The following is a 24535-nucleotide window of genomic DNA, read 5'->3' on the forward strand; positions in this document are numbered from 1 at the left end:
TGCTGGATGCTGGCTGCCAGCAGTTCGATTCTCACCAGCTCAAGGTTGACTCAGCCTTCCATCCTTCCGAGGTCAATAAAATGAGGACCCAGGTTATTGGGGGCAATAGGCTGACTCTGTAAACTGCTTAGAGAGGTCTATATAGCACTGCGAAGCGGTATATAAGTCTAAGTGCGATTGCTATTCACGTAACAACAGTAACAGAGTTGGAAGGGACTTTGGAGGTCATCTAGTCCAACCCCCTGCTCACACAGCCAAGAAAGGTCATAAAATGGGGCAAAACTCACTAACAAATGTCTGGCTTAGCAAGATAAAGGTTGGCCTCAATTGTGGTTGTAAGCCGAGGACTACCTGTATTTAAGGTTTCCTTTAAAAAAAAAAAGAAGTCAAAAATTGGTTCCCCCTCACCCGACTCGCCCTTTTCCGCCTCGGCCCAGGCGCAGCTCGAGCGCAAAGGGTGTGGCAAAGCGAGGCATTAATAAGACGCGCGTAACCCAAGAGAAAGTCCGCTGCTCCGGGCGTAAAAGAGCCGGTTGTGCGGCTTCCTGCTGGAGCGGGCGGGGCCGTGGGATGCCTGGCGGGGTGCGGTTTCTCAGCTTCTTCTCCAGGCCTCGTTGAAGACCCGGTTTTGGTTTTGGTTTTTCTCCCGTCTGCCGAACTCCCCCAAAAACCATGAGCGGCTCTAGCCCTGACAAAGGGGAACCCCAGAAGAGCGAGGCGGAGAGCAAACCGGAGCTCCCCCAAGAGGAACCCGACGGAGCCGAGATGGACTGGGAGGCGGCGAGGATTGCCTACGAGAGCCTCACCAGCACCAAGAGACCCCGGCCGGTGAGTATTGCGGGGAGGAAGGGTGAGCGTTTCCGTCGAGAAGGGACGCTGGGGCTGAATGCCGAGCCAAAGCGCGGGAAGGGGGGCGGCTTCGGCGACCCTCTTGCCTCAAGAGGGGCAGGGACCATGCCGGCTTTTCCTTTTCCTTTTCCTCCTTATATTAAAATGCCTCCGCCGCGTGCGGTTTGCTTTCCCCGCCACTCCTACTCGTGGGCTTCCATGGAGCCCCCCCCCCCATGCGTGTCTTTTCCCCCTCGGCCCTTGGTGGTGGTTTTTATTTCTCTAGACGCTTCCCCCCACAACCTCCCCTTGTTGGCTTCTCCCGAGACTTCCCCGTCTTCGTTTGGTTTGGGCTCAACCGTTTTGTTTTGGTTTTCTCCCCCACCCCCCCCCTCCTTTTTTCCTTCAGCCCAAGCCTCAAAATGCCATCACCATTGCAGTGTCTTCCCGAGCTCTCTTCGACATGGTGGAGGAAAGGAAAATTTTTGAAGAGCAAGGTCTGGAAAAGTACGTAGAATACCAACAGGCCAACGAGAACGTCACTCTGAAACCTGGCCCTGCTTTTGCCTTTGTCAAGGTAAACTCCTTTCCGTTCAGTTCCCTGGGTATCTTTTTTTTTTCTATTTAGCTCATGCTTTCCTCCCTGCCTTTTGTTGTTGTTGTTGTTGTTGTAGCTTCTGATCCTTCCTTTCTTTCTCCTGGAGAGCACATGGCAAATAATATGACTGTATTTCATAATTCTGCCATCTGACAGACATGGTTGGAGATGTCTCCCCAATAATGGGTAGGGAATTTCCTGGTCAATCACAAAGATATTACAATCTTCAAATCCTATTAAATAAAAAGATGCAGTGAATATGTATAGAATGGAATAGGAATAGAATTAGAATTAGAATAGAATAACAGAGTTGGAAGGGACCTTAGTGGTCTTCTAGTCTAACCCCCTGCTTAAGCCTGTACCATTTCAGACAAATGGTTGTCCAATCTATTGGTGCATTCACAACTTCTGGAGGCAAGTTCCTCTGGTTAATTGTTCTATCAGGCAATTTCTCCTTCGTTCTAGGTTGCTTCTCTCCTTGATTAGTTTCCATCCATTGCTTCTTGTCCTACCCTCAGGTGCTTTGGAAAACAAGCTTAACTCCCTCCTCTTTCTGGCAGCCTCTTGGATATTGGAACACTGCTATCCAGTCACCGGGTCCTTTTTATTAAACTAGTCATACTCAATTCCAGCAAATGTTCTTTATATGTTATAGATTTTCTAATGAAAATCTATATGTTTATATGTTACAAATTTTCTCATTCTTCAAGAGACTTTGAAGTAAAAATTCAGGTTTTTGTTATGATGTACATTTATACTAATGGACATTTTCTATTTGTCTTTCCTAATTTAAAGGTTTTTTTTCAGCTTGCAGAGAGAGCTTGGTCACTGGAGCTATAAATGGGAGGACTAGTTGCACATAAATAATGATTTCTCCATTACACCTCTTTCTGTTTTCTGAAAAAAGGAACAAAGTCAAACCTAAAGGCATTACGTTATTCTATCTTTACTAAATAAATATATATATTTGAATTGCCTGGATTTGTATCTTAGAGATTCTTGCAGCCATTACATCTCATGGATTTCAACAGAATCTCAAACTTTTTTAGACTGCAACTGTTGGGTCAGCACTCAAACATATGGGTAAAAAGTGTGGCAGCACTCAAACTTGGGGAAAAAGACCATCTGAGTTGGCAAAGTTACTTGTTAGAAATTTGCCAGTTCCTGTGATTTAAAAGGATTTCAATGCTTAATTGTATAATCATGTTCTCAACATCCCATCAAAAGAGGCTGCTTATGGAGCAGAGTTTTTTGGTTTTTTTTTAATTTGGAGTTGTTGCTGTTATTTCTTTCTAGAGAACCTCTTTAAATACTTTACTTCCTCCTTTATGATCTGCTAGAAACTGTTGTGTAAAAACATGGGGTGAGTTGCACCACGGCCCCTATTTGGTGTTCCCTCAGCTTCTTCATTATAGAGATAGTCAGCTTCCCATCACTGGCTAGAAGAGAAAATTCCGACTGTCATGTCCTTTTCTTTCTAACTTTTCACCTCTTCATTATCAATACTTCCTTTCCATCCATTTCTCAGTATGTACCCTTATTTGAGCCACTGCATCATTTTCACCTTTCTGCCACAACCCTCTTATTTAGGAGCATTAAAAATTGCTTTAAACTTTAAACTACGATAGTGTTCCATTTAACTTAGTATATCTGCGTTGACTGATGGTGGCTGAAGATACTCAGCTGTGGACCTACTGGTATTTACCATGCAAATATGCTGTTCTACTGAGCCTTTTCCTGGTGATTTCATCCAACTGGAACCTAGCTAATTCATAGCTCTATCTTAAACTTCCCTTCTTTTTCATCAAGGGGATTATACAATTCGTTTGGGGGGAAAGCAGAAAGTAGATGATGACAGAAGCTGAGAAAGTGTGCTGAAGCAGATCAGGCAAAGTTTCATTTTCAGTCTCCTATTTCACCAGGTGAGGCTGAGAATGCTGTAAACTGAAATGCTGATGAGTCACTTTCAGTCTATGCATACAATGCAGAGTTCAAGGGAAACCTCAAGTAACTTATTGCCTAAGGCAAAGGGCAACATGCCCTCCACCCATTCCAGGTGCTGAAGTTAATCATACTAGTAATTGAGTCTTCAGTCATGCAAATGGATCACTTTCTTCCACATGCTTGGAGAACAAGTTAGCCTAAGGGACGCAGGTTGGGTCATCTATGTCCAACCCTGGTTGTTGCCTGCTGTATATCAAGCTACTCCTGCTTGGGCACCCACCTCCCTTTGTTTAGTGAAGCCATCCCTATTTATGTTCCCCAGCATCTTAGTTACTGTAGTTGTTAAAGGAAGACAATTGTGTTTGATACATCTGCAAACAAGCCCTAACAGATCCTGAAGAGAGGTCAAGAAGTGAAATCATAGGCAGGTTAGACTGGTAAGTACATTCTTCTTCTAGGCATATCCCACCCAGGCCTCTTGATGAAATAATTCAGCAAATATATGTGTTTATCCACTTGATCCTCACAGGCGGTGGAACATGTAAATGCACGACTTCGTGAATTATATCCTGATGATGAAGAGCTGTTTGATATTGTGCTAATGACTAATAACCATGCCCAAGTGGGAGTGAGACTTATCAACAGCATAAACCACTATGGTGAGTTTGAAGTCTGGTTGCCTAAGCATTAGGCTAGGCTACTGTGACATCGTTCATCTTTCTGTATCCTATAGAATTCTTAAGACAATAGAATTCTAAGACTAAAATAAGGGTGCTCGATTCATTGTTATTCCTTTTGTGTGAAAAGAACAGCTGTGAGATGAGGATTTGATGGCACTACATAGAGTTGAATGTAATGTAGGACAGTCCCAAAGGTGCTTTTTTCAAGAGGCAACTGGACTTCCTGGTTTTTCTTTGAAGACATTTCACTTCTCATCCAAGAAGTTTCTTTCAGCCTCTTGAAAAAAGCACATTTGGGACAACCATGACCTGGATGACTGAGAATCTCCATAGACAAACATAGGACAGTGCATGATTGTATTGCAGTTCCTGTTGGCCAAAGAGTTTCATCAGGTTTAGGTAGCACGTCAAAGGTCATACCGCAAAGTAAGGAGAGATGGGCTCTTTTGAGACAATCTTATCTTTTAGGCCAGGGGTCCCCAACCTCCAGTCTGCAGCCTGTTGGGAACTGGGCCATGCAAGCAGCCAGCGAGCACTTGAAACTTCATTTGCACATGTGTGGAATTTAGGTAGTGCGTGTGTGAAACCATACCCCACACTGCTGTCGGTCATGGAGCTAGAAAGGTCGGGAACCCCTCTGTTTTAGGTCACCTGCTTTGCCTTTCAAGCCCAAAATACAAAAATGGAGCTTAGATATCTAATCCTAATTACTCTGAGCCATAAAAGGTATGCTGGCCAGCTATGTGTGGCCTATTCCTATTCTTAAAAGCGGAGCTATACAACTGGTTGCACCTCAGTCTTCTACCTAGAAATGTTCTCTCCACATTTAGGAAGTTCGTGACCCTTTTTATTTCTATGCCAGCATTACCACCCCAGGATTATACTGCTAGGTAATTATATTAGCAAAATATCAGTCTGGAGGAAAATAGTTTTTCTCTTGAAACGTCGGGTAGAATCCTGACACACAGAGAGATTGCTTCCAGCCTAGCTGAAAATGCATTCTTTCAACAAGAAATATCTGGTTCTTTTCAGCTGTTTCTTTTAGCATTGTGCAGCTAAAAAGATTTCAGATACATTGCATATAAATATAACGTCAACAAAATTTAAAGTAGATTCAAATTGTTTTTAACTGGGACACAACTATTGCATAAATAACAGCAGCAAGTAAGAGTTTTTCTGCATGAGTTGGATCTGAGAATTTTTCTTAATATCTAGGTCTTTTAATTGAACGGTTCTGTATGACTGGAGGCAAGAGTCCCATCGGGTACCTGAAAGGATACCTTACCAATCTGTATCTTTCTGCTGACTCTGAAAAAGTCCAGGAAGCCATAGAAGCAGGTTTGCATTGAGTATTTCATTGCTTTGGTTGAATACTAAGCAAAGTTTTGATGAATTATTTGCATTTTCAATAAAATCTTTAACTGGATCAATTTAATTGTAAAAAATGGAAATTTTTGATTAAATCAAAACCTTAATTAGAAATTTAAAAATATGGGTCTGATCCTACATACTTGAGAATAGTTTAATAAGAAGGTAATGCAGTTGTGTCTTCTGTCTCCACGTGTACTGGACTCTTGTGTAGTGGTTAAGACACCAATCTAAACATGAGATTGTGAGATTTGTCTCATTTTGAGCACAAAGCCAGCTGGGTGACCTTGGGATAATCACTTTCTTTCAGCCCTAGGAAGGAGGCAGTGTCATACCACTTCTGAAAAATCTTATCAAGAAAACTGCAGGGACTTGTACAGTATCCAACAAATTGACACAATTGAACAGAAGAAAAAAATGTGTTCCATTTAGTCTAAGTGGGCATGTTCATAATGGCAATTCTAGTTGTCTATGAGAAAGGCAGAAAATTATTAGATCTTTCCATTTTTGCTCACATAACTAGCTGACAATTTTGTACATTTTGGAAATATTCATTAATGCTGGCCTTGAGATTTAGTAGAAAGCATCCTGAATTGTTTCTGTAATATTTCTGCAGGAATTGCTGCTGCCACTTTATTTTCTGGAAATAAAAATGTGCCTTACGATGATAAACAACTCCGAGTAGCCTTTGATGGAGATGCTGTTCTTTTTTCTGATGAGTCTGAAATCATTGTGAAAGAACATGGCCTGGATAGGTTTTTTGAACATGAGAAGATCCATGAGAATATACCTCTGGCGAAGGTAGAGTGGGCCACCTTCTGCATTTTCTTTGTTTTCTTATAATGTGGCCTATATTTTTATTCTGTATTTTGATTTTAATATTTTTTTTTTCTGAAAAGGAATTAGGAATCTGTCCGTGTTTTGATTTAAGTATGAGCTCCTTGCTCAAAATGTTTATTAAGCTTTTAAGAGCTACAAATAATTTGGTGGAGAGATGCATAAAACCAGCTTGTTCGTTATTTATATGTTTATTATTAATTAATTAATTAATTAATTAAGCTTATATGCCGCCCTCTCTCCGGAAAGGACTCAGGGTGGCTCACAGCAATAAAAACAGATAAAATCAATATTAAGTGTTAAAAACCATTAAAACTCCCCTTAAAAACCCCTTCAGTCCAATCCAGCCTGGCGAAATAACCATGTCTTTATTTTAAAATATTTATTGTATTTATTTTTTAAATATTTATTTATTTTAAATATTTATAACCAGTTCAAAGGATCTTATAATGGACTACTATAGCAAAGTAATATGGCAAAACCAAATAAAATGAGTAATAATTTTTAAAATACACAGAATCATAATGACATTTGTCACTTAAAGATAAAAAGACAAAAATGTTACTGTTTTTACAAAATTGGATGGTGCATTTTAGGGAACACCATGAGCCGAAAACCATGTGTAGCCACAGATTGCCATCTCTCCTGTTGATAAATAATCTTAACTTCAGGATGGTGTTGGATTCTGACAGATTATGCACCCTTATTTCATGGGTGGATTTTTTAAATGAAGCCTTTGCCCTCATGGAATTGCCCCCTCAATTGAAATTACAAAGGCAGTCTAAATATAACTACATATGCGCTGCAGTCAACAAGTTTGCAATTCATTGAAAATCCCATTAATAATCAGCAATCCTGCCTCTTTCCTTAAAGGAAAAATGGTGTAGAATTCTAATTGTATTTGTGATGTTTTTGCACCTTTAGGGTCCTTTGAAATGTTTCCTGGAAGACCTTGGAAGGCTCCAGAAGAAGTTTTACCTCAAGAACGAACGGTTGGATTCACCAGTCAGGACTTATCTGGTAACAGCCAGGAGTGCTGCCAGCTCTGGAGCCAGAGTGCTGAAGACTCTTCGAAGCTGGGGAGTGCAGATTGATGAAGCCCTCTTCCTCGCAGGGGCACCCAAGGGTCCAATCTTGGCAAAAATCAGACCTCACATTTTCTTCGATGATCAGATGTTTCACATTGAAGGAGCACAGCAGCTGGGCACTATTGCTGCGCATGTACCGTACGGCATTGGACAGAAGTACCACAAATCCAAACTGAAAGAGAGCCCGGCCAAAAATTAGTTCCATTTACCTTGCACATACATTTACTGTTAAAGTTTAATATTTTCACATGCGGATTTCTATCAAGGCTATATTGATGGGAGTTATTGGGGGTGGGGGGCACGTTTTGATATTCACATTCTTGTACAAATAATAAAACACTTTAAATGCTACAAAGCATATTTGTTTTTAGACATTTTAGACAACATTTCTAGTTTCGACTTATTTAATGTCGGGAAATAAAGCTATGAAATTTGTACAATACAGTGCAGAGTTTAATAATCATTGCCCATAAACTATTATCAGTTTTTATGAAATTTTGCTTATGCTGTTGCAGAGGCAAGCAGCCTGTAGAGCTGGGGGCAGATTTAAACTTTTGTGAACATACTCACAAAAAGGCTACAGTGGAAAGCTGTCCTCTGACATGGCCAATCACAAAACACCCACTTGCCAAAGGTGAATGTGCCCCCAGCACTTCCTGGCTTATTCCAGTGATCCCCAACATACTATTGCAAAGAAGTGTTATGAGAAGCTTGTGTTGTGCTTTACAGCATGGCAAATTAACAGACAGACAGATGATGGATAGATACCTGACAAATAGATTTTAAAAGTTAGATGGGACCCGGAAACTAGGTTGCCTACTACTAGATACTGTATTGTAAAATACAGTCTAGCAGACCCTATAGGCTCCCAGTAGAGGCCACGCTCAATAGTGTAGAATGCAATTTAGGTAGCTAAACTTACATTCTTGATACAGCTGATAATCTATATTCTGTGTGAGATGCAGTTTAGGAATCACTGTTGCAGCAGGAAGCCTTTGTACCACTTAGCCATTCATTAGCAAGACAAAGATTAGTCTCTTTGTTGTTCTTAAAGGCAACAAGAATTCAGAAGGATATATAAAACAGCTCAATTTAGAATCTAAACAGATAAAATCATGATCCCTTAAATATCAAACATTGTATCTAATCAGCCAGGAAATTCAAATAAGACAACTATGCTTCCATGATGGCTAATTGTAACAAGTTCAAACAGCAAAATTGTTGTAGAATTGATAATTGGTAATTTAGCACAATTTGTATGTATGTATCGCAGGTGAAATGAAACTATTTCTACTCAAACAAGAAAAGCTGGTATTTGCTGTTCATCACTCAAAATTGTGAAGTGGAGCTAGGTAGCTCTATACCAGTAATGACAAAGCTATAATACGTCAAAGATGACACACCACAACATTTTGGGTGGTATGCCAGCATTCAACAACACCCAACAATTATTCTTGAAAGAACTGCCTATTGTATGGTTTTTGGAGACTACAGTGGCTATGCAAGAATTGGGTTTGTGGCCTCTGGACCCTCAGAAAATGGTGCGAGAATGGGACAATCCTTCATGAATTTTGCAGAGGCTGTGAAAGCTTTCTCCAAAGCTGCTTCAAGAAAGAATGCCTCATGGGTGATCCAGAGAAACCTTGGGTAGCCCAGAGGGGCCTTGTCAACAAAAAGAAGTAGCCCCTGAAGTAAAGCAATGTGGAGCAGATCCTGGGGCCATGAGGGCAATGATTCCAACCCGCAAGGCTCACATGTTTTGGGGAACAATGTGAGATGGTCTTTTTGAATAGTAGCAGTAATGCTAGGGTCAAGGTCTGGGTCTCTACTTGAGGCGCAGGCTCGTAGTGCTGTTGTTTGGGGTGGTCTAGAAGGGGGTGGATCATGACATGGGATATGCCAGCAGTCACGTCAGGCATCCGCATTTTTGACACACCAAGTCCAAAAGGTTTGCCATTACATGCATACATACATACATACATGTAAAGGTTTCTCCTATTCAATCGTGTCTGACTCTACGGGGTGTTGCTCATCTCTGTTTCCTAGCCTAGGGAGCCAGCACGGTACCTTCCTACCGAAGTGGTACCTATTTGCATGCTTCCAAACTGCTATGAGGAGTTGGGGCAAGTAACAAGAGCTTACACCATTGCACAGTGTTTGGGTCTCAACTCCGGGCAGTCACCTTTGCAGTCTTTAGTGGTTTTTAGCCATTGATCCATCACGCCCCTCACATACATACATACATACATACATACATACATACATACATACATACATAGTGTTTTAATTTAAACTTCAGAACTTTTAGGTCAACATAATCAGCATTTAATGAATAAAGTAGCATAAGTTTGGGCTGCTGTCACTGTCCTTTCTCATTAATCACCATATAGGAGAACCTGCAAGTAAAGTTCTTTGGCCTTTCAAGCAAATTAATGAGAAGTAGGGCAGAAAATTCTCAAGTGAACATCTCTGCTCTGTGTAATGTGTAGCTATAAATTTTCTGACTAGAGCTTGAGAGAATCTGCCTTGGAAGGATACATAAGTGGGCTACGGTGAACATCTTCCTCCATTTACAGATAGATGAGAGTCATGATTTTTGCTTTTTGCTGATTATTAGTAGCTCCCAAGTCACTGTAACTGGGCATGTGAGTCCAGTTTTTCTGAAAATTAATAACCTCAGAGAGGTAACATTGGTCTACATCAAAACAACCGTATTCCCTACCTCTCTAGGCTTGCAAATTATCCTTGATTCCACTGCCTCCATAGATTGTTTCATATATTGCCTTCATTCATTAAACTATTCACCTCTTCCAGTCTCAGGACTTTTATCAGTTCCATCTAGCCATGACTTTCTCTGTCTTTTCCTTTTTCTCAACCTATTTACTCTTTGTTTTACATTTTGATCTCCATTCATTCTCTCTATGCTCAAACCACCCCACACAATGGAATCAGATGTAACTTTGTTTTTATCTCTTTGCTTTCTTAAATGTATTACGCTACATTATTTATCCTGCTGAATGATCATGTGAGCAAACTGAAAATGTCAGTTGTTATCTTGTTATTTATAAGCAAACCTTCTCTGTTTAAAACTACTTTCCCATCTTAATAAAATCTAAATGTTCAGTATTTTTCTACGTAAGAATTTTTCATAAAAGAATGTCCACATTTATAACCAATCATCTTACAGAATTAAACTCTGCACATATATATCGTTTTTCTATAATCAATGAATGATCATTCTCTCAAAGAATAGAATTCCTAATAAATAATTATCAACATTTTATTGTAAAAAAGATAGAAAAGACATTGTATTTCTCCCTCTGCCTTAGTACAAGCATTACTGTTCAATGTTCAATGTTAGTTATCGTATGATAAAGATGTAACTCTTCAAATGATTATTGAAAATATCAAGATAGTACTACTAAACATATAAACTCAGTGGAAAACTAGTGATTAAGGCACCAGGCTAAAAAGCAGGAGACCGTGAGTTCAGATCCAGTTTAATCATGAAAACCAGCTGTGTAACTTTGGTCAGTCACTCTCTTTCAGCCCAACCCATCTCACATGTGTGGTGGATATATTCTCTGCCTTGAATTATTTGCAAAAATAATAAAAGATGGGATACAAATAAGTAAATGCATAGGTAAATAAATAAATCACAGGCTACGATGGATAGGCTAACAATGTTGTGACACAGGGCCTAGGTGTCAGGAGATGAGGCTGAGCCTGTATATTGGTAATGTTGGTTTGTGATTGAGGGGTCCGGTTTTGTCCCAACTACTCTTTCTACATGTGTTTTTCTGTATATTTTAACATACCTGCCCCTAATTATGAATTTGAGATGGGGCAGCTCTCAAAATGGTAATTAATTAATTATCCCAGGTTGCATTATTCATACTATAACTGAGATTATATAGATAATATAAACTTCAGAAATAACAACTTTGACTAGCAAACAGGAAATAAAGAATAAAAATGCAATGTCAACTAGTCACTTGCTAATGTTTATCCAAGCAATATTTCCTTTTTGATTCAATTGTTCTTGTTCTTGTTGTTGTTTTTTTTTGAAACCTCAAGCTTGAATCTGATATCTCAGCTTTTACCTTCTACATCAGCACGTTTTATTTTCTTTCTACCCATATAAGAACTCTCTTAGTTTCTAAAAAAAGCCTGAAGTCTTGGAAAAGGAGGGGTTGAGGGGAATCTCATTCTGCTTAGTGAGCAGGAACATGCCATCCCTGGCAAGATCTTGCTTTGAATTAAAGGAGATATGCATTTCGGGGGGTGGGGGGGTGGGGGGAGCGTGTTCAGCCACAACCAAAGCCTACATGCTGCTGCTTCTGACATCCCTCCCATAGAATCTACCATTGATATTATAAATTAAAAATGAGGTTGGCAAGGAGTCAGCAACAGTTCATAACAATACAGCTATATATATTATCACATTTCTAGACTGATCATCTCACCTAAGTGATTCTATCACTATTTTTTTCCACCTAGATGACATTGGACTTATAACAATCCTGGGTTGTTGTTTAAAGTTGTTATCCAAAGGCATTACAATGAAATCTTATCAGATATCGGCACAACAAATATGACATGCAGCACATTATATGTCTGCTGCGATCTACCACATTTGAACAATGGCATCTGCAAGCAGATTGAAGTGCCCAGTTAAGGGGTTGGGTCTGTGCCCACGTCATGGGTTTTTTATAGACAGATGACTTAGCACAAGATCGCAAGCACGTAGGCAGGTAGAGGGAAATGTTGGGAGGTACCTGTAGACTGGCACATGTATGTCATAGATAGGATATAAAAAGAGGCAAGAAGGCAGAGAATGAATTTTTTAAATTGCAGATGCTGCAGGACATGCTGCTAGAGAGGACATCACTTGGTAAACATGGAATGATGTGGAGCTTACAAGTCCAGAAATTCTGGCAGGCAGGAAGCAGACGGGGAAGAAAATCCTGGAGAGTTGTGCACACATGAAAAGACCAGAAGAGATTGTGTCATATTTAAGGAGTTTCAGATATTGGATAGTAAAAATGTCTGATTAAAGGCTTTATTTGGCAGTGCTTAGAATAAACTCCCTCCTTTGTTTAAGTGCTGTCCCTGTGTGTGACTGTATCAGCTCCTATCCTGACTCGCCATCTGACAACTTCATTAGAAGGTAACATCTAAATGATGTTATTCACACCCTCCATGTGACATAAATTATATCATCTGCAGCAATTTGTATAATGGTATCAGACCTGATAAAATGTCATCATTCGAATGGCAGAAATTTTCCTGATGCCATACCTTTTCAAAGCAATGGATATCGCTCAGTAGTAGTAGTATTTCTGCCCAACTTGTTTATTAAAGGAGACTTCAGGGGATGTGATAACATAAGTGTTTTGTAATACATCATGGGTGCCAAACTAGATCACGTCACATATCATGATGTATCGTGACTTTTTTTGCCTTTGCAGAGCCGGGGTGAGCATGGCCTGTGTGTAATGCATTCGGCCCACAGGCTGCCAGTTTGACACTCCTGTAATACATACACAAGCATACATGCCATTGGTTGAATTTCCAACAATATTTGTTAAACAAAACATATCCCAAGTAGTAAAAGTATATCTTCTTAAACTGACCTTCCTCACCCTAAAACAATTGAATGCAGACATCTGGAATTTGTTCTCCTTTAGGTATACTGGAGATCCTAAATCAAACAGGAAACTAGATGTGAATAATTTAATCTTTCTATGTTTATGCTGCAAACAGAAAAGAAGAATCTGATGGCAATTTTAAATACTGTAATTTTATTACACCCTAAACTGTAGAACAGAATCCAGTTCATCCAATGCATAAAGTGTTACCCTCTACATGTGGTACAGAAGAAAAATGCAAGCAAGTGGAAATTAGATTTAAACAGGTCAGAAGGAAGTTTGAAGGTGAAGGAATTCCAAAATGTAAGGACCGTTGGTAACTATAGACACTGATGAAAGCAAATTAGCTAAGCAAATTATTTTCCCGCTTTGTTGATAATAAGTCTGACAAATAAACCCGGTTTCTTTTTTATTTATTTATTTATTTATTATATTTCTATACCGCCTTTCTCCCATAGGACTCAAGGCGGTGTACAGTCAAGAAAAATATAGATACACAAACATCATAAAATTGCTAATTAAAATTATTATTATAACATAGTTTGGCCCAATTAAATAGAACCTAAAATTAGATAACATTTTAAAAACATTCACATGTTCATGTTTAGCCCCGCCTGTTGGAACATCAGGGTTTTGAGGGCACGGTGGAAAGCACGGAGATCACGGATATCTTTTTTTTTGCACCGGCGCAACTTGTTTTAAAGCAAAATGGCAATCATTTAGGCTCATTTATTTGCATAATAATGACAAAGATCGAACGTAAAAAAAAGGAAAAAGCCAATCAGGACGGAGCAGGGTGAGCGACAGGTAAAAATAGAATCCTGGCTTCACGCCCGCTAACTATATTTCCCAGAATGCCAAGCGAGACGAACCGGCCAACCTACCCAACTCCCGGAGGTTCGTGGGCCCCCCTCCCCCCTGTCCGCCGCGCGATGTCATTGGGTCGTAACTCTGAGTGATCCTTCGGTCGGCCCATCCCGTGCCCAATCCCGTCCAGCCTGGGGCTCTAGGCGATGGCCGCGGCTGGGATCCTCCTGGCCGCCGCTCTCGGGGGCGGGCTGCTCTTCATCGCGCGCTGCTTCTCTTCCGTGGCCAGAAAAGTCGCGCTGAAGATGCCGGCCGGCGGCTCGATGGAAGGCAAGACTGCCATCATCACCGGGGCCAACAGCGGCTTAGGGCGGGCCACGGCGGCCGAGCTGCTACGGCAAGGCGCGAGGGTCATCATGGCCTGCCGGGACTGCGGCCGCGCGGAAGAAGCCGCCCGCGAGCTCCGCGCCGAAGTGGGCCTCTGCTCGCGCGGGGGGGGCGAGTGCCGCGGGGAGCTGGTGGTGCACGAGCTCGACCTGGCTTCGCTCCGCTCCGTGCGCAGCTTCTGCCAGCAGGTGCTGCAGGTACGGTCGGGTGGGAGTGGAGGGGATGGTGTATTTAACCCATTGGGGGACCCTCTTCCCTGCTCCAAGAAATACAAATTGAGCCCACCCCGCGGATGGAGGGGAGGTCGTAACATAAAGAGGGTCCTGGAATCCTTCCTGCGTGGGACAATCAGGAGGATTCCGCTGGAGCATCTCCTGATCCTGGAAGGTAAATAAAAGGGACCCTCGCCTAATAGCAATCTGGTGCGTGGCCGAGGCAGCAACATTTCTTTTGCAGCAGGTTATGGCTAGTCAGGGTCCGCATTGCAGCCCTTGGAAACTAAACATAATGTCTTTCTCTCCTTCGAGGAGGCTTTACATGGCATTCACCTGATTTACAGATTATGCCTGTAAATAACCTAGGGTGCCCTAAAAATAGGTCAGGCCATTTGAGGGTAATCAACTAACAGGAAAAAAAAACATGGGTTCTAAAAAGAACCTCTTGATTTCCCATCGCTTTTTCATGGGCATCATCTAACAGTTATGCACGCATGTTGACAATTATCTCTCTCGACTATTTTTGGTCCCCCACCACATCCCCATTTCCCCCCCATGGCTAAAGTAGGAATCTGGAAAAATGGCTCTTCTTCATTCACATGATTTTTACAATAGGTTCAGTTATGAGCATAGCAAAGTCATAAGACAGTATCGGCTCCATGCATTATCTTGTCACAGATCGGAAGATTTGGGAGGCGTTTGGTGTCTGTATCCTTGAATCTCATTTATTGTGGTTCAATTTTTTTTCATCTAATCCTCATAAAAATCGTGAACAGGTTCAGCGGCACATAACAGGCCATCACTGTTCATGAATATTATATGCAGGTTCTGGCAGCATGGCACAAAGACGTACGTGAGGCATAGATCCACATGATTTTCTTACATGGAATCTTTCAGTCCCCATCCCATTAAATAGCTGCAAGCTACGGGCCAATATTGATCTCACACTGTTGACATTGCTGTGACACAAAAACATGTTAGCCATATGAAACCACAATAGATAATAGAACACATCTGTCTGCATACAGGGAACCCTGACAATCATGATGTGACCATTTTTGGCAGCATGGATCACAAATCACAAATCCATTTGATCTACATGACCTCACCATTAAATCCTAGGCCACATTGTGATGATGTAACTGTAGTGCAAACATGTGAATACAAAATATAGAACCTAGAGGTTTTTTTGCCTTATTTTATATGAGCTAAACTTAAAAGCTGTCAAATCACAGATTACATCCATCTGTATACAATGAGTCATAACAAAAACAGTTCCAAAGTGGTTTTATGTCATTGTTGGGTTGTTGCAATGTCTATAATGAACCATCACAAATATGGATTTCAGATCCTGTTTTGTGATGGTTCATTGTAGACATTGCATTCAGCATGATGGAGTCTTCTTGAAGACTGTATGAAAAATTGTAGATTTATGAGGGTCCATGCCATAGAACTACATTTTTGCACCAGATGATGTCCGGCTTCTACCATAGTAGCAGCCTCTAGTTGAAACAGTTAGCCCTAAGAACAAGTCTCCATATTCTGATTAGTAAGATTTATTATGAAGTATGTTAAATAACAATAATTCCAGTGAGCACTTTCACATGAGAAGTCTATACATAGGCAAAATATAAACTAGTTCTGCTTCCCCCCCCCCCCTTTGCTTCCTATGTAACGAAGACTTGTCTGCACCTGTTGTTTTGAAAACCCCTACTGGCCATCCTAATAGCTTGTGAACTAGCTCTTACAGGTGGTACTTTAAATAGTCAACTCTGTGGTTGAGATGACTCATCGCTTGTAGAGGGAAGTTATCTGTAATATACTAATTGCTTATTTATTCCAACTAAAAATCATGCAACATTAAGAGGATCCACTTTTTACATTCATATTTTTGCAGCATGATGATGCTGAAAATAGATCCACAATAGTTAAAATGTACTAGGAAATAACACAACTGGTTTACTTTTTAATATTGGATTCTGGTAGGTGCTATAAAAAAAATTGTGAAATCAGGAGGTTCCCTTGTATTGGATTTTAACAGGGGTGAAATGCTCCCAGTTCGGACCGGATCGGACCGGATCACCCAATCCAGTAGTGATGGCGGCAGGTGGTTCAGAGAACCGGTAGCAAAAATCCTTCCCCCCACCCCCGCCCAGCTGAACCGCGCGATCATCAGAGGCTTTTTTTTTTACTTTTAAAAGCATTTTTTCTTCGGCCGAAAAAATGCTTTTAAAAGTTAAAAAAAAAAGCCTCTGATGATCACGTGGCTCAGCTGGGATCGTCAGAGCCTTTTAAAAGCATTTTTTCTACAACAGGTTGCAGAAAAAATGCTTTTAAAAGTTAAAAAAAAAAAGTTGGCCATGCCCACCCAGTCACATTACCCCCCCCCCACCAAGCCACGCCCACAGAACCGGTAGTAACAAATTTTACATTTCACCACTGGATTTTAAAGATCCAAGTTTTATCCAGCCTCTTCATCAGTGCAGTTGAGCTTTGTTTATCATCCTCTCACCTGTGAGCTGCAGTAAAGAAGCATATGTGTGTGGAATGCTCAGAGACAGTGTATGCTTTGCAGATGTAGACAGGGGTCCCAGATCCTTCCACTAGTATCTCCAGAGAAACCATTTCAGCTTATGGGAATTAATATCCAGCAGATGTGGAAAAGGACATAAACACATACATTGCATTGTGTGTATGCAAATTGGTAGGCTAAAATTAGTTGTGATTTTCCACTGGGAACATGCAACATCAAGAGACTGTTTTTTCCCAGACATTGCTGAAGAAGCAATAAACAGCCTTTCTAGCATGAATATTAGCACTGCAGAGTGTTTTAAGTGATGAGGATAGGATGAGAGGCCTGAAATGCAGACTAGCTCAGAAGACAATCTTGAACAATTGAATGCCTCATAACCTCAAGCACCGCTTTGATATTATAAAATCAAGACAGGCAAAATCGTCTGTTGATTTAAAACTGGGTAGATGAGGTAGATATGCTGGTCCTTCAGGCTTCTCGGCTTCTTTTGTATACAAATTGTAAGATGTAAAATTATGTTTATATCTTAGAAAGCAGGAGGGTGTTTTATTTTTAAATTACCTTAATCAAATAGAAGACTGCGTCAGACAAAGATGTAGGAATGTTTTGATCTCCAGAGCATATGAAGAGAATTACAAAAATATTTAGTAAATATATACATGAGCAAGGTTGGGTTTGCCTTTGCTTGTTCTATAGAAGTTCAGCTAATAATAGATTTTATCCTGTTGCAAAAATGGAGAACTTGTGCCCACTTCCTGTGGCTGCTGCACTGTAATTCTTCCTGACCCTAACTGGCACAACTAATAGGGAGGAATGCTGGGCAGTCACAAACTTGTGAGCCTCATAAGTGTACCTCATCATGGCTTTGATGGCTAGGGTTTTTGGGAATTGTAACAACTGGATGGGCACCCATTCCTTACAGCCAGCATGAGAAGCACAGGTTCCAAATAGTCTTTCATCTATGGAAACTTTGAGACTGTTGCTGTTTCTCACCCAGACAATCTCACAAGATTGTTGCTGTGGGAATAAGGAAGAGATCCCCATGTGAATTGCTGAAGAAAAGATGCATTGTAATTCTAATAAATGTGTGTCTTTAAAAAAAAAAAAAAGCACATAAGAATCAGGTAATCATGAAGGAAGCTGTAAGGATTGGCTGTGTTCCTTTTGTGCTTGACTTTCTTTAGACATATTTTCCCCCCTCTCAGGAACTTTGTCTGACAGTCTTTCAAAATTGTGCAAGTAGAAAATTTGGGGTGAGGGGGGAAAGGAGATCAAAGATGCTTTGTGAACATGGAATAAGAACTTAATCTTTCACCATTTTTTATTTAGAAGATAAGATTTTAATCTCTTTCTCTCTCTTTCTCATGTAGGAAGAACCAAGGTTGGATGTCCTGATCAACAATGCTGGGATATTCCAGTGTCCTTATATGAAGACAGAGGATGGTTTTGAGATGCAGTTTGGCGTCAATCACTTAGGTCACTTTTTGCTCACAAATCTCCTCCTTGGTCTTCTAAAAAGTTCTGCTCCCAGCAGGATTGTAGTGGTATCCTCCAAGCTTTACAAATATGGAGAAATCAACTTTGATGACTTAAACAGTGAACTAAGTTATAACAAAAGCTTTGCCTATAGTCGAAGTAAACTGGCCAACATATTGCTTACCAGGGAGTTAGCCCGACGTATACAAAACACAGGTGTCACTGTGAATGTATTACATCCTGGTATTGTCAGAACAAATCTAGGAAGGTATATACATATTCCTTTATTAGCCAAGCCCCTTTTCAATTTGGTATCTTGGGCATTCTTCAAGTCTCCATCAGAAGGAGCCCAGACCATTGTTTATCTGTCCACTTCTCCTGAAGTAGAGGGTGTATCCGGGAAATATTTTGGAGACTGCAAGGAGGAGCAGTTGTTGCCCAAGGCCACAGATGACTTGGTTGCAAGAAAATTGTGGGATATCAGTGAAGTGATGGTGGGGTTATTAAAATAACCTAGAAGAAGCACTTTATTGAAACAATGGTCAAAGCTATTTTTGAGACTTCCGTTATTTTCCTCGCACTTTATCCCCTTGGTTTTTGAGACACTTATTTTGGGATTCAGAGCAGTCTTGTGTCGATTCTTGATTCTTTCCCCCTTTTTTACAAAAAACAAAAATTTCCATAGAAAGAAAACGTAATATTTAATGAAAAGAGTTAGAGTATAAGAAAAATGTTAATATATTTCAAGATATATATATATATATATCTCTTCTGTGAAAATGGAAGAAAAAATAAAAGGAAGAATGGCTATTTTCAAATTGTGTGCTCAGAGTTCAGTGCTTGGTACCTGAATCAGCTGTGCATGGTGCTATATTTGAAATGTGTTGCAGCAATGTTCTATTAAAGAAAAAACAACAACAACTAAGAGACCTATTTTCTATGTCTCATTCAGCGTGGCCTACATTTCTGCTTTTAAGTAGGAAGCCTAGTCAAAAACTCTAAAGAGAAAATCTGGCTTGTGATACCCCATGCCGGCCTTTCTGCTCTGCCATGAAAGCCTTCTAGTGCTCTATGGTTGCACTGTGGTTAATCATCTACGTAGCATCTGTATTTGCATAGCATTTCCACTTGTGTTTGTCTCACAAGATCTTATTCTGAAGCATTTGTTTGTCTCACCGATTCCTGTCCTCTAAAACTTCTAAAGCCATTACAAGTAATGAGAGTGGAAAATGGACACCTCTGGGGCCTTTGCTTATTGAAACACTTGTGGGGACGGTTTCCTTTGTTGTGATCTTTGCTGTTTGCCACCGATATGTGCTCTCCATAAAATTTTAAATTCTTCTCCTGGATTCACTCTCCAATAAGAAAGGCCATTCAAAATTGTTTGAAGGCTGTTTCTGCGTCTGAAAGATATTACTGCGGTCTTCCTTTTTTTTTTTTTTTTTTTGCTGAGGATGTATTTTAGTGCATTTGTTATAAATCCTGGGTGGCCCCATCTTTTTCCTCTTTGGGAATATAACCTGTTTGGTCTACCTGTATTATTTCAGAAGTACAGTTTCTCAAGCATTCAGCTCATATTGTGGATGCCATTCTCTCCTTATCTACAAATGCCGGAATCCAGAAACAGTTTGGGCAGAACCCATTGGGTATACTCTTGAAGTTGGGTTAAGCTAAGCTTGAAGTTTCTTAGAAATATTCCGAGTTCAAATTCATCCAGTCTTTCTGCCTATACTTTCTAAGATTAGAATGTTTATCCAGAATCAGTGAGCCATAAAATGGCCAATTACTTTCTCTTGACAAGTGATTAGGCTATATAAGTAACTTTTACTATAGTCTGTGGAAATCATTTTCCTTTCCTTTTATCTTTTCATTCCCTTAGTTTTCTCTTAATTTTTTTTATTTCCTTAAAAAAATAGGATATTTATCAGTTGGGTCTAGTATCTTCGGGATAACTTTGAATAATATACAATAGTAAAATATGAATGGGGCTTTCACATGAAAGTAGAATTTAATCTAAATGCATTTAATTATCAGCTGCATAGATAATTCTGCAGAAACTACTGTTCATAAATCACAAAGAATGCCGCCTAATGCATAACTGTAAAAGAGGGACGTTAAACATAATTGGAGGAAGTGGCGATGGACTGTGGTTGGAATTGGCATATCTCCTGGCTATTAAGCTTTACTGCAATGAAACTGAATGCATTCCAAAGATTTAAGTCTCAAAAGGAAAGGTGCTGGGTACGAGTGATTCCTAGGGCTTTATCACAGTATGCAACCTGTCTTCTGCAGTCTTTGAAGTGATGATTTGCTTTCTGTATGAATAAATTGATTTAGAGGAGCAAAGTTGAAATACACACACACATTTGCACATACAAAATATATACACAACTGTATGAGCACATTATCCAAAATACAATTAAACTAGTATTGATTTGCATCAGTTAATCTCTGCCATGCAGAGCGGTTAATATTTCACATAGTTCATTTTTGCTTTAATTCATACAATGTACATTTCGTAAATACAGTTCTATCTGAAATAAAGTATATCAACACGACAGCATTCTGTTTCCTCATTTAAATGAGAAACTTTCTACCATTTCCAGTCAGCAGCCTTGTGTCTGAGAGACAGGGACCGAACCCTACAGTAAAAATACCTTACGAGAAAGGATGAATTTGGGGATATTTCATACAAAATACAAATGTTATAATAAAAAGACAGCTGAGTAATTTTTAAAATTAAAAAAATTATCAGGATTTTTGGAATATCTAGTTGGAGGGGGAAAAAAATCTCTGAACAAAGATAAAGCTGTGTGTATGCTGCAGAGTTCATACAGACATTTACAGATGTGGGTTGTGGGGGGGGGGGAGGGAATTGATAATGGTCCTTGGACCAAAAGATGACTCAGTAGAAACCCAAGGAAAGACATCTTAGAGCAGGGAGTTTGACACACCTGTCTTAAGAGGCACAGAGCTCTCTGGTTTGGCCTCTGCCTATGTTTCTTTCAGATCCCTCATGTAGATTTAGGGGGTAGGGAAATGTGTTGAGTTCTTCCAAACAAAACCTGGCTGTGGAGGTGTGTACCAGTGAAAGATGTTAGATTGGATGCAAGCATGCATCCACACCAAATAACAGGATTCCCTGCTGTCCCTATCAACAAAGTGGAAGTTTGATAGCGTAACAAGAAAAAAGAAACCAACCCATGTCTGGTCTTCCACGGTCAAATCCCAAAATGGCTATGGATGCAAACTTGCCAGGACAACTGGAGATAAATGCATCATCTTCAAGTTTGTTCCAGAACAACCTATATTGGTTATCTTTTATATCAAGCTAAGAAGAAAAACTTGGAATTAGTTCAATTTGGAAGAACTAAGAAAGCTCTTTGATGTTTCAGCTATAGCATAGGGATGAGGCAGAAGCATCATCCTGAACCTCAAAAACGTAGGTGGGATGATGGGAAGAATAGGGAAGTTGGTTGTGTCCTTTTGTGCCAAAGAGTTGTAACAAGATAAAAGTTTTTTTTAAAAAAAAAAACTCCCAGTGTGGAGGGTCAGGGGGAGGAAAAATATGGCTGGTATGGGGTTAGGAGTTTCCTCTCATTAGAGCCAAAAGGAGGACCCAGTTTGTGGGGGCAATAAGCTGACTTTGTATAAATATACAAAAGTATGAAGGCTATTGCTTAACGCATTGTATTGCATTTTCACTTTCTGACAGGAACAACTCAACTGTCAGATGCTGTACCAGACTTTTTTTTAATCCCAAGAGATTAGTAGTATCTGAAGCCAGAAAAAGGATTTGGGGATGGGGGTGGAATCTTCCTAAGAACCTCTAAATGCTTCTGTTTCCCATCCCTCTTTGTCATGGTGCCTTCCTTGACTTTTTCTCCTTTAGGCTAAATCTTGCATGATACCCCATCAAGTGATAAGCATTTACAGACCCTTCAACAAGAAACATAAAAAACTTCTTCCTTGGGAAAATCTTCCTGTAGCCACTTTTTTGTCTGCCAAGTCATGTCATAACCTGACTACTTCCTCTTTGCTCCTTTTTCATTAATTGCTGTCAGAAAGTTAACCCCACCTAGAACATTTGATCTCTCTTCTAACTGAAAAAACACCTTGAAAGCACATCCTTCAAAAACCCTTCCCCCAATTACAGTGAAAAGGGATACCGTTTTATCCTTTCCAGCCTACTAACTTGCCTCCAAATTTCAATCCATTGCGCTGAGAAAGGGTTTCAATTGTATGTTTTCCCATATTAATCAGAGATAACAGCTTACTTTTGTAGAACTTTAGAACTGGAAGGGGCTTCGTAAGCCTTTCAGTGCATTTCCTGCTCAAGGCAAAATTAAAAGATTTATTTATTTGCTTATACAATTTCAGTGGGGTCTGATTCCTTGATGAATTTGGTGATGCGTTAAAAAAAAGAGCCTGGCTGTCTGGGCAAACAATTCAACCAATTATAAACCAAATATAATTAAAGAGAGCTTCGCAACCACCCTACCACATGACCTGTGAGACTAGTCAGGTGTTTATTGGATTCATGAATGTCATAAGGGTGGGAGCTGCACAAATCTCTTAGGGGAATATCATTCCAGAGGGCAGGTGCTGCAACAGAATAGGACTGCTTTGTGGTCCTGTACAATAAACCTGTTTAATTGATGGGGATCCCAAACACACTCAGCCTTCTTGATTGTATAAACAATTGGAGATATACGGTAGTCAAGATCTACATCATGAAGGGCTTTAAACATGAAATCAGAAGCTTGAATTGCATCCTGATAAGTGGCTAACTAGTTTCCATGTCACCACCTCCAGTGAATGAGAGTCCCCCACTTATCTAGTAATTAGTTCTATTCAGGGATGGGTTCTAAAATTTTTTACTACTGGTTCTGTGGGCGTGGCTTATTTTGTGGGCATGGTTCAATGGTCATGTGACAATTCTTTAGGATTTAGCAGAGGTACTGGTCTACCAGGCTTTTAACTGCTTGCAGAGCTGTACCGGTCTATCCATTTGTTTTTGGAGGCACCGGTCTACCCATTTGTTTTTGGAGGCACCGGTCTACCCATTTGTTTTTGGAGGCACCGGTCTACCCATTAGTTTTTGGAGTGCACCGGTCTACCCATTTGTTTTTGGAGCGCAGTGGTCTACCACCACACTGCCTTTTAACACTGATCATCTGTAGGGCGGCCCTTTGAAGCCCCGCGGCAAGAGTTTAAACAGTTTTTTTCCTTCTAGCCGATCAGCTGGGACTCGGGAGGCAGTGAATAGATTTGGGGTGGGGCCAAATAAACGGTAATAATAAAGTGGGGGGAGGGTGGGGAGGCGGGAGGGCCCAGCTCCCGAACAAAGAGAACCGGTTCGGTGACGTCATATCGTGATCGCTACCGGCTCAGCCGAACCAGGAGGAACCCACCACTGATTCCATTGTCTTCTATTCGGAAGTGCTTTCTGTATTGTGTCCCAACCACTACAATGACACAGGAAATGCTTCCTCTCTTAGGTTACATAAAAATGCTATTTTATGTATGTACACAAACACAAATTGGCCATAGCCACACACTTGGATATCTGTGTTGCTAAGTTCCTATAGCCTCTAGGCAGTCCACACATCTATGAAGGGAAGTGCTCTACTGACAAGCAAAGTCAATATGGAAGCCAGACTCACTTAACTTCATTACTAATTTAATAAAAACAATGATTCACTTAAGAAAGGTGGCAAGAAAAGTTGTAAAATGAGGCAAATCTCACTTAACAAATTTCTTACTCAGCAACATAAATTCTGGGCTCAATTGTAGTGGTAAGTCAAGGACTACCTGTGCATCAAAAATCTGATGACTTCTGTGGGATTGAAATTTGGCAAACTGGCTATTGCTTCAGTCCTGTCATACCATCACCTGGAGGTTCAGTAGACTGGTCCCATCTTAGCCCTCCAGAAGCTAGGTAGATTGACCCGGGGTGAAATCCAGCAGGTTCTGACAGATTCTGGAGAACCGGTAGCGGAAATTTTGAGCAGTTCGGAGAACCGGCAAATGCCACCTCTGGCTGGCCCCAGAGTGGGGTGGGAATGGAGATTTTGCAACATCCTTCCCCCAGGAGTGGGGAGGGAATGGGGATTTTGCAAC

General features: G+C 40.5%; 2 protein-coding genes and 1 long non-coding RNA gene across 4 annotated transcripts in view; 2 read left to right on the plus strand and 1 right to left on the minus strand.

The window, feature by feature from the left end:
• NT5C1B (5'-nucleotidase, cytosolic IB) lies at positions 1–7698 on the plus strand. Its single transcript, XM_034432158.3, has 6 exons — positions 1–828; positions 1238–1405; positions 3900–4029; positions 5266–5388; positions 6035–6219; positions 7180–7698. The coding sequence occupies exons 1-6, from the start codon at positions 673–675 to the stop codon at positions 7540–7542; spliced, it is 1125 nt and encodes a 374-aa protein (XP_034288049.2). The 5' UTR covers positions 1–672; the 3' UTR covers positions 7543–7698.
• LOC148116751 (uncharacterized) overlaps positions 6646–24535 on the minus strand; it is a 26821-nt gene continuing 8931 nt past the window's right edge. The window contains exons 1-3 of one of the 2 annotated variants that reach the window (XR_015731298.1): positions 13879–14187; positions 12980–13047; positions 6646–7515 (exon numbers count right to left, since the gene is read on the minus strand). This is a non-coding gene — a long non-coding RNA (uncharacterized LOC148116751). Of the gene's footprint in view, positions 7516–12979; positions 13048–13878; positions 14188–24535 lie in introns of those variants that run through there. The other variant, XR_015731299.1, reaches the window with a different exon arrangement.
• On the plus strand, positions 13911–20972 carry RDH14 (retinol dehydrogenase 14). The gene is made up of 2 exons (XM_034432159.3): positions 13911–14385; positions 18307–20972. The coding sequence occupies exons 1-2, from the start codon at positions 14008–14010 to the stop codon at positions 18922–18924; spliced, it is 996 nt and encodes a 331-aa protein (XP_034288050.1). The 5' UTR covers positions 13911–14007; the 3' UTR covers positions 18925–20972.

The sequence above is a fragment of the Pantherophis guttatus genome, chromosome 1, assembly GCF_059756535.1.
Source record: "Pantherophis guttatus breed Tessera chromosome 1, ASM5975653v1, whole genome shotgun sequence".
NCBI classification, from domain to species: domain Eukaryota; kingdom Metazoa; phylum Chordata; class Lepidosauria; order Squamata; family Colubridae; genus Pantherophis; species Pantherophis guttatus.

What these genes read in the sequence shown, in the direction of transcription:
- RDH14 (XM_034432159.3), top strand. Translation starts at nt 14,008, where the DNA reads ATGGCCGCGGCTGGGATCCTCCTGGCCGCCGCTCTCGGGGGCGGGCTG. An exon ending in TCTGCCAGCAGGTGCTGCAG is followed by an intron (nt 14,386 to 18,306) that starts GTACGGTCGGGT and finishes TTTCTCATGTAG; the next exon opens with GAAGAACCAAGGTTGGATGT.
- NT5C1B (XM_034432158.3), top strand. Translation starts at nt 673, where the DNA reads ATGAGCGGCTCTAGCCCTGACAAAGGGGAACCCCAGAAGAGCGAGGCG. An exon ending in CTGCTTTTGCCTTTGTCAAG is followed by an intron (nt 1,406 to 3,899) that starts GTAAACTCCTTT and finishes TGATCCTCACAG; the next exon opens with GCGGTGGAACATGTAAATGC. An exon ending in CAACAGCATAAACCACTATG is followed by an intron (nt 4,030 to 5,265) that starts GTGAGTTTGAAG and finishes CTTAATATCTAG; the next exon opens with GTCTTTTAATTGAACGGTTC.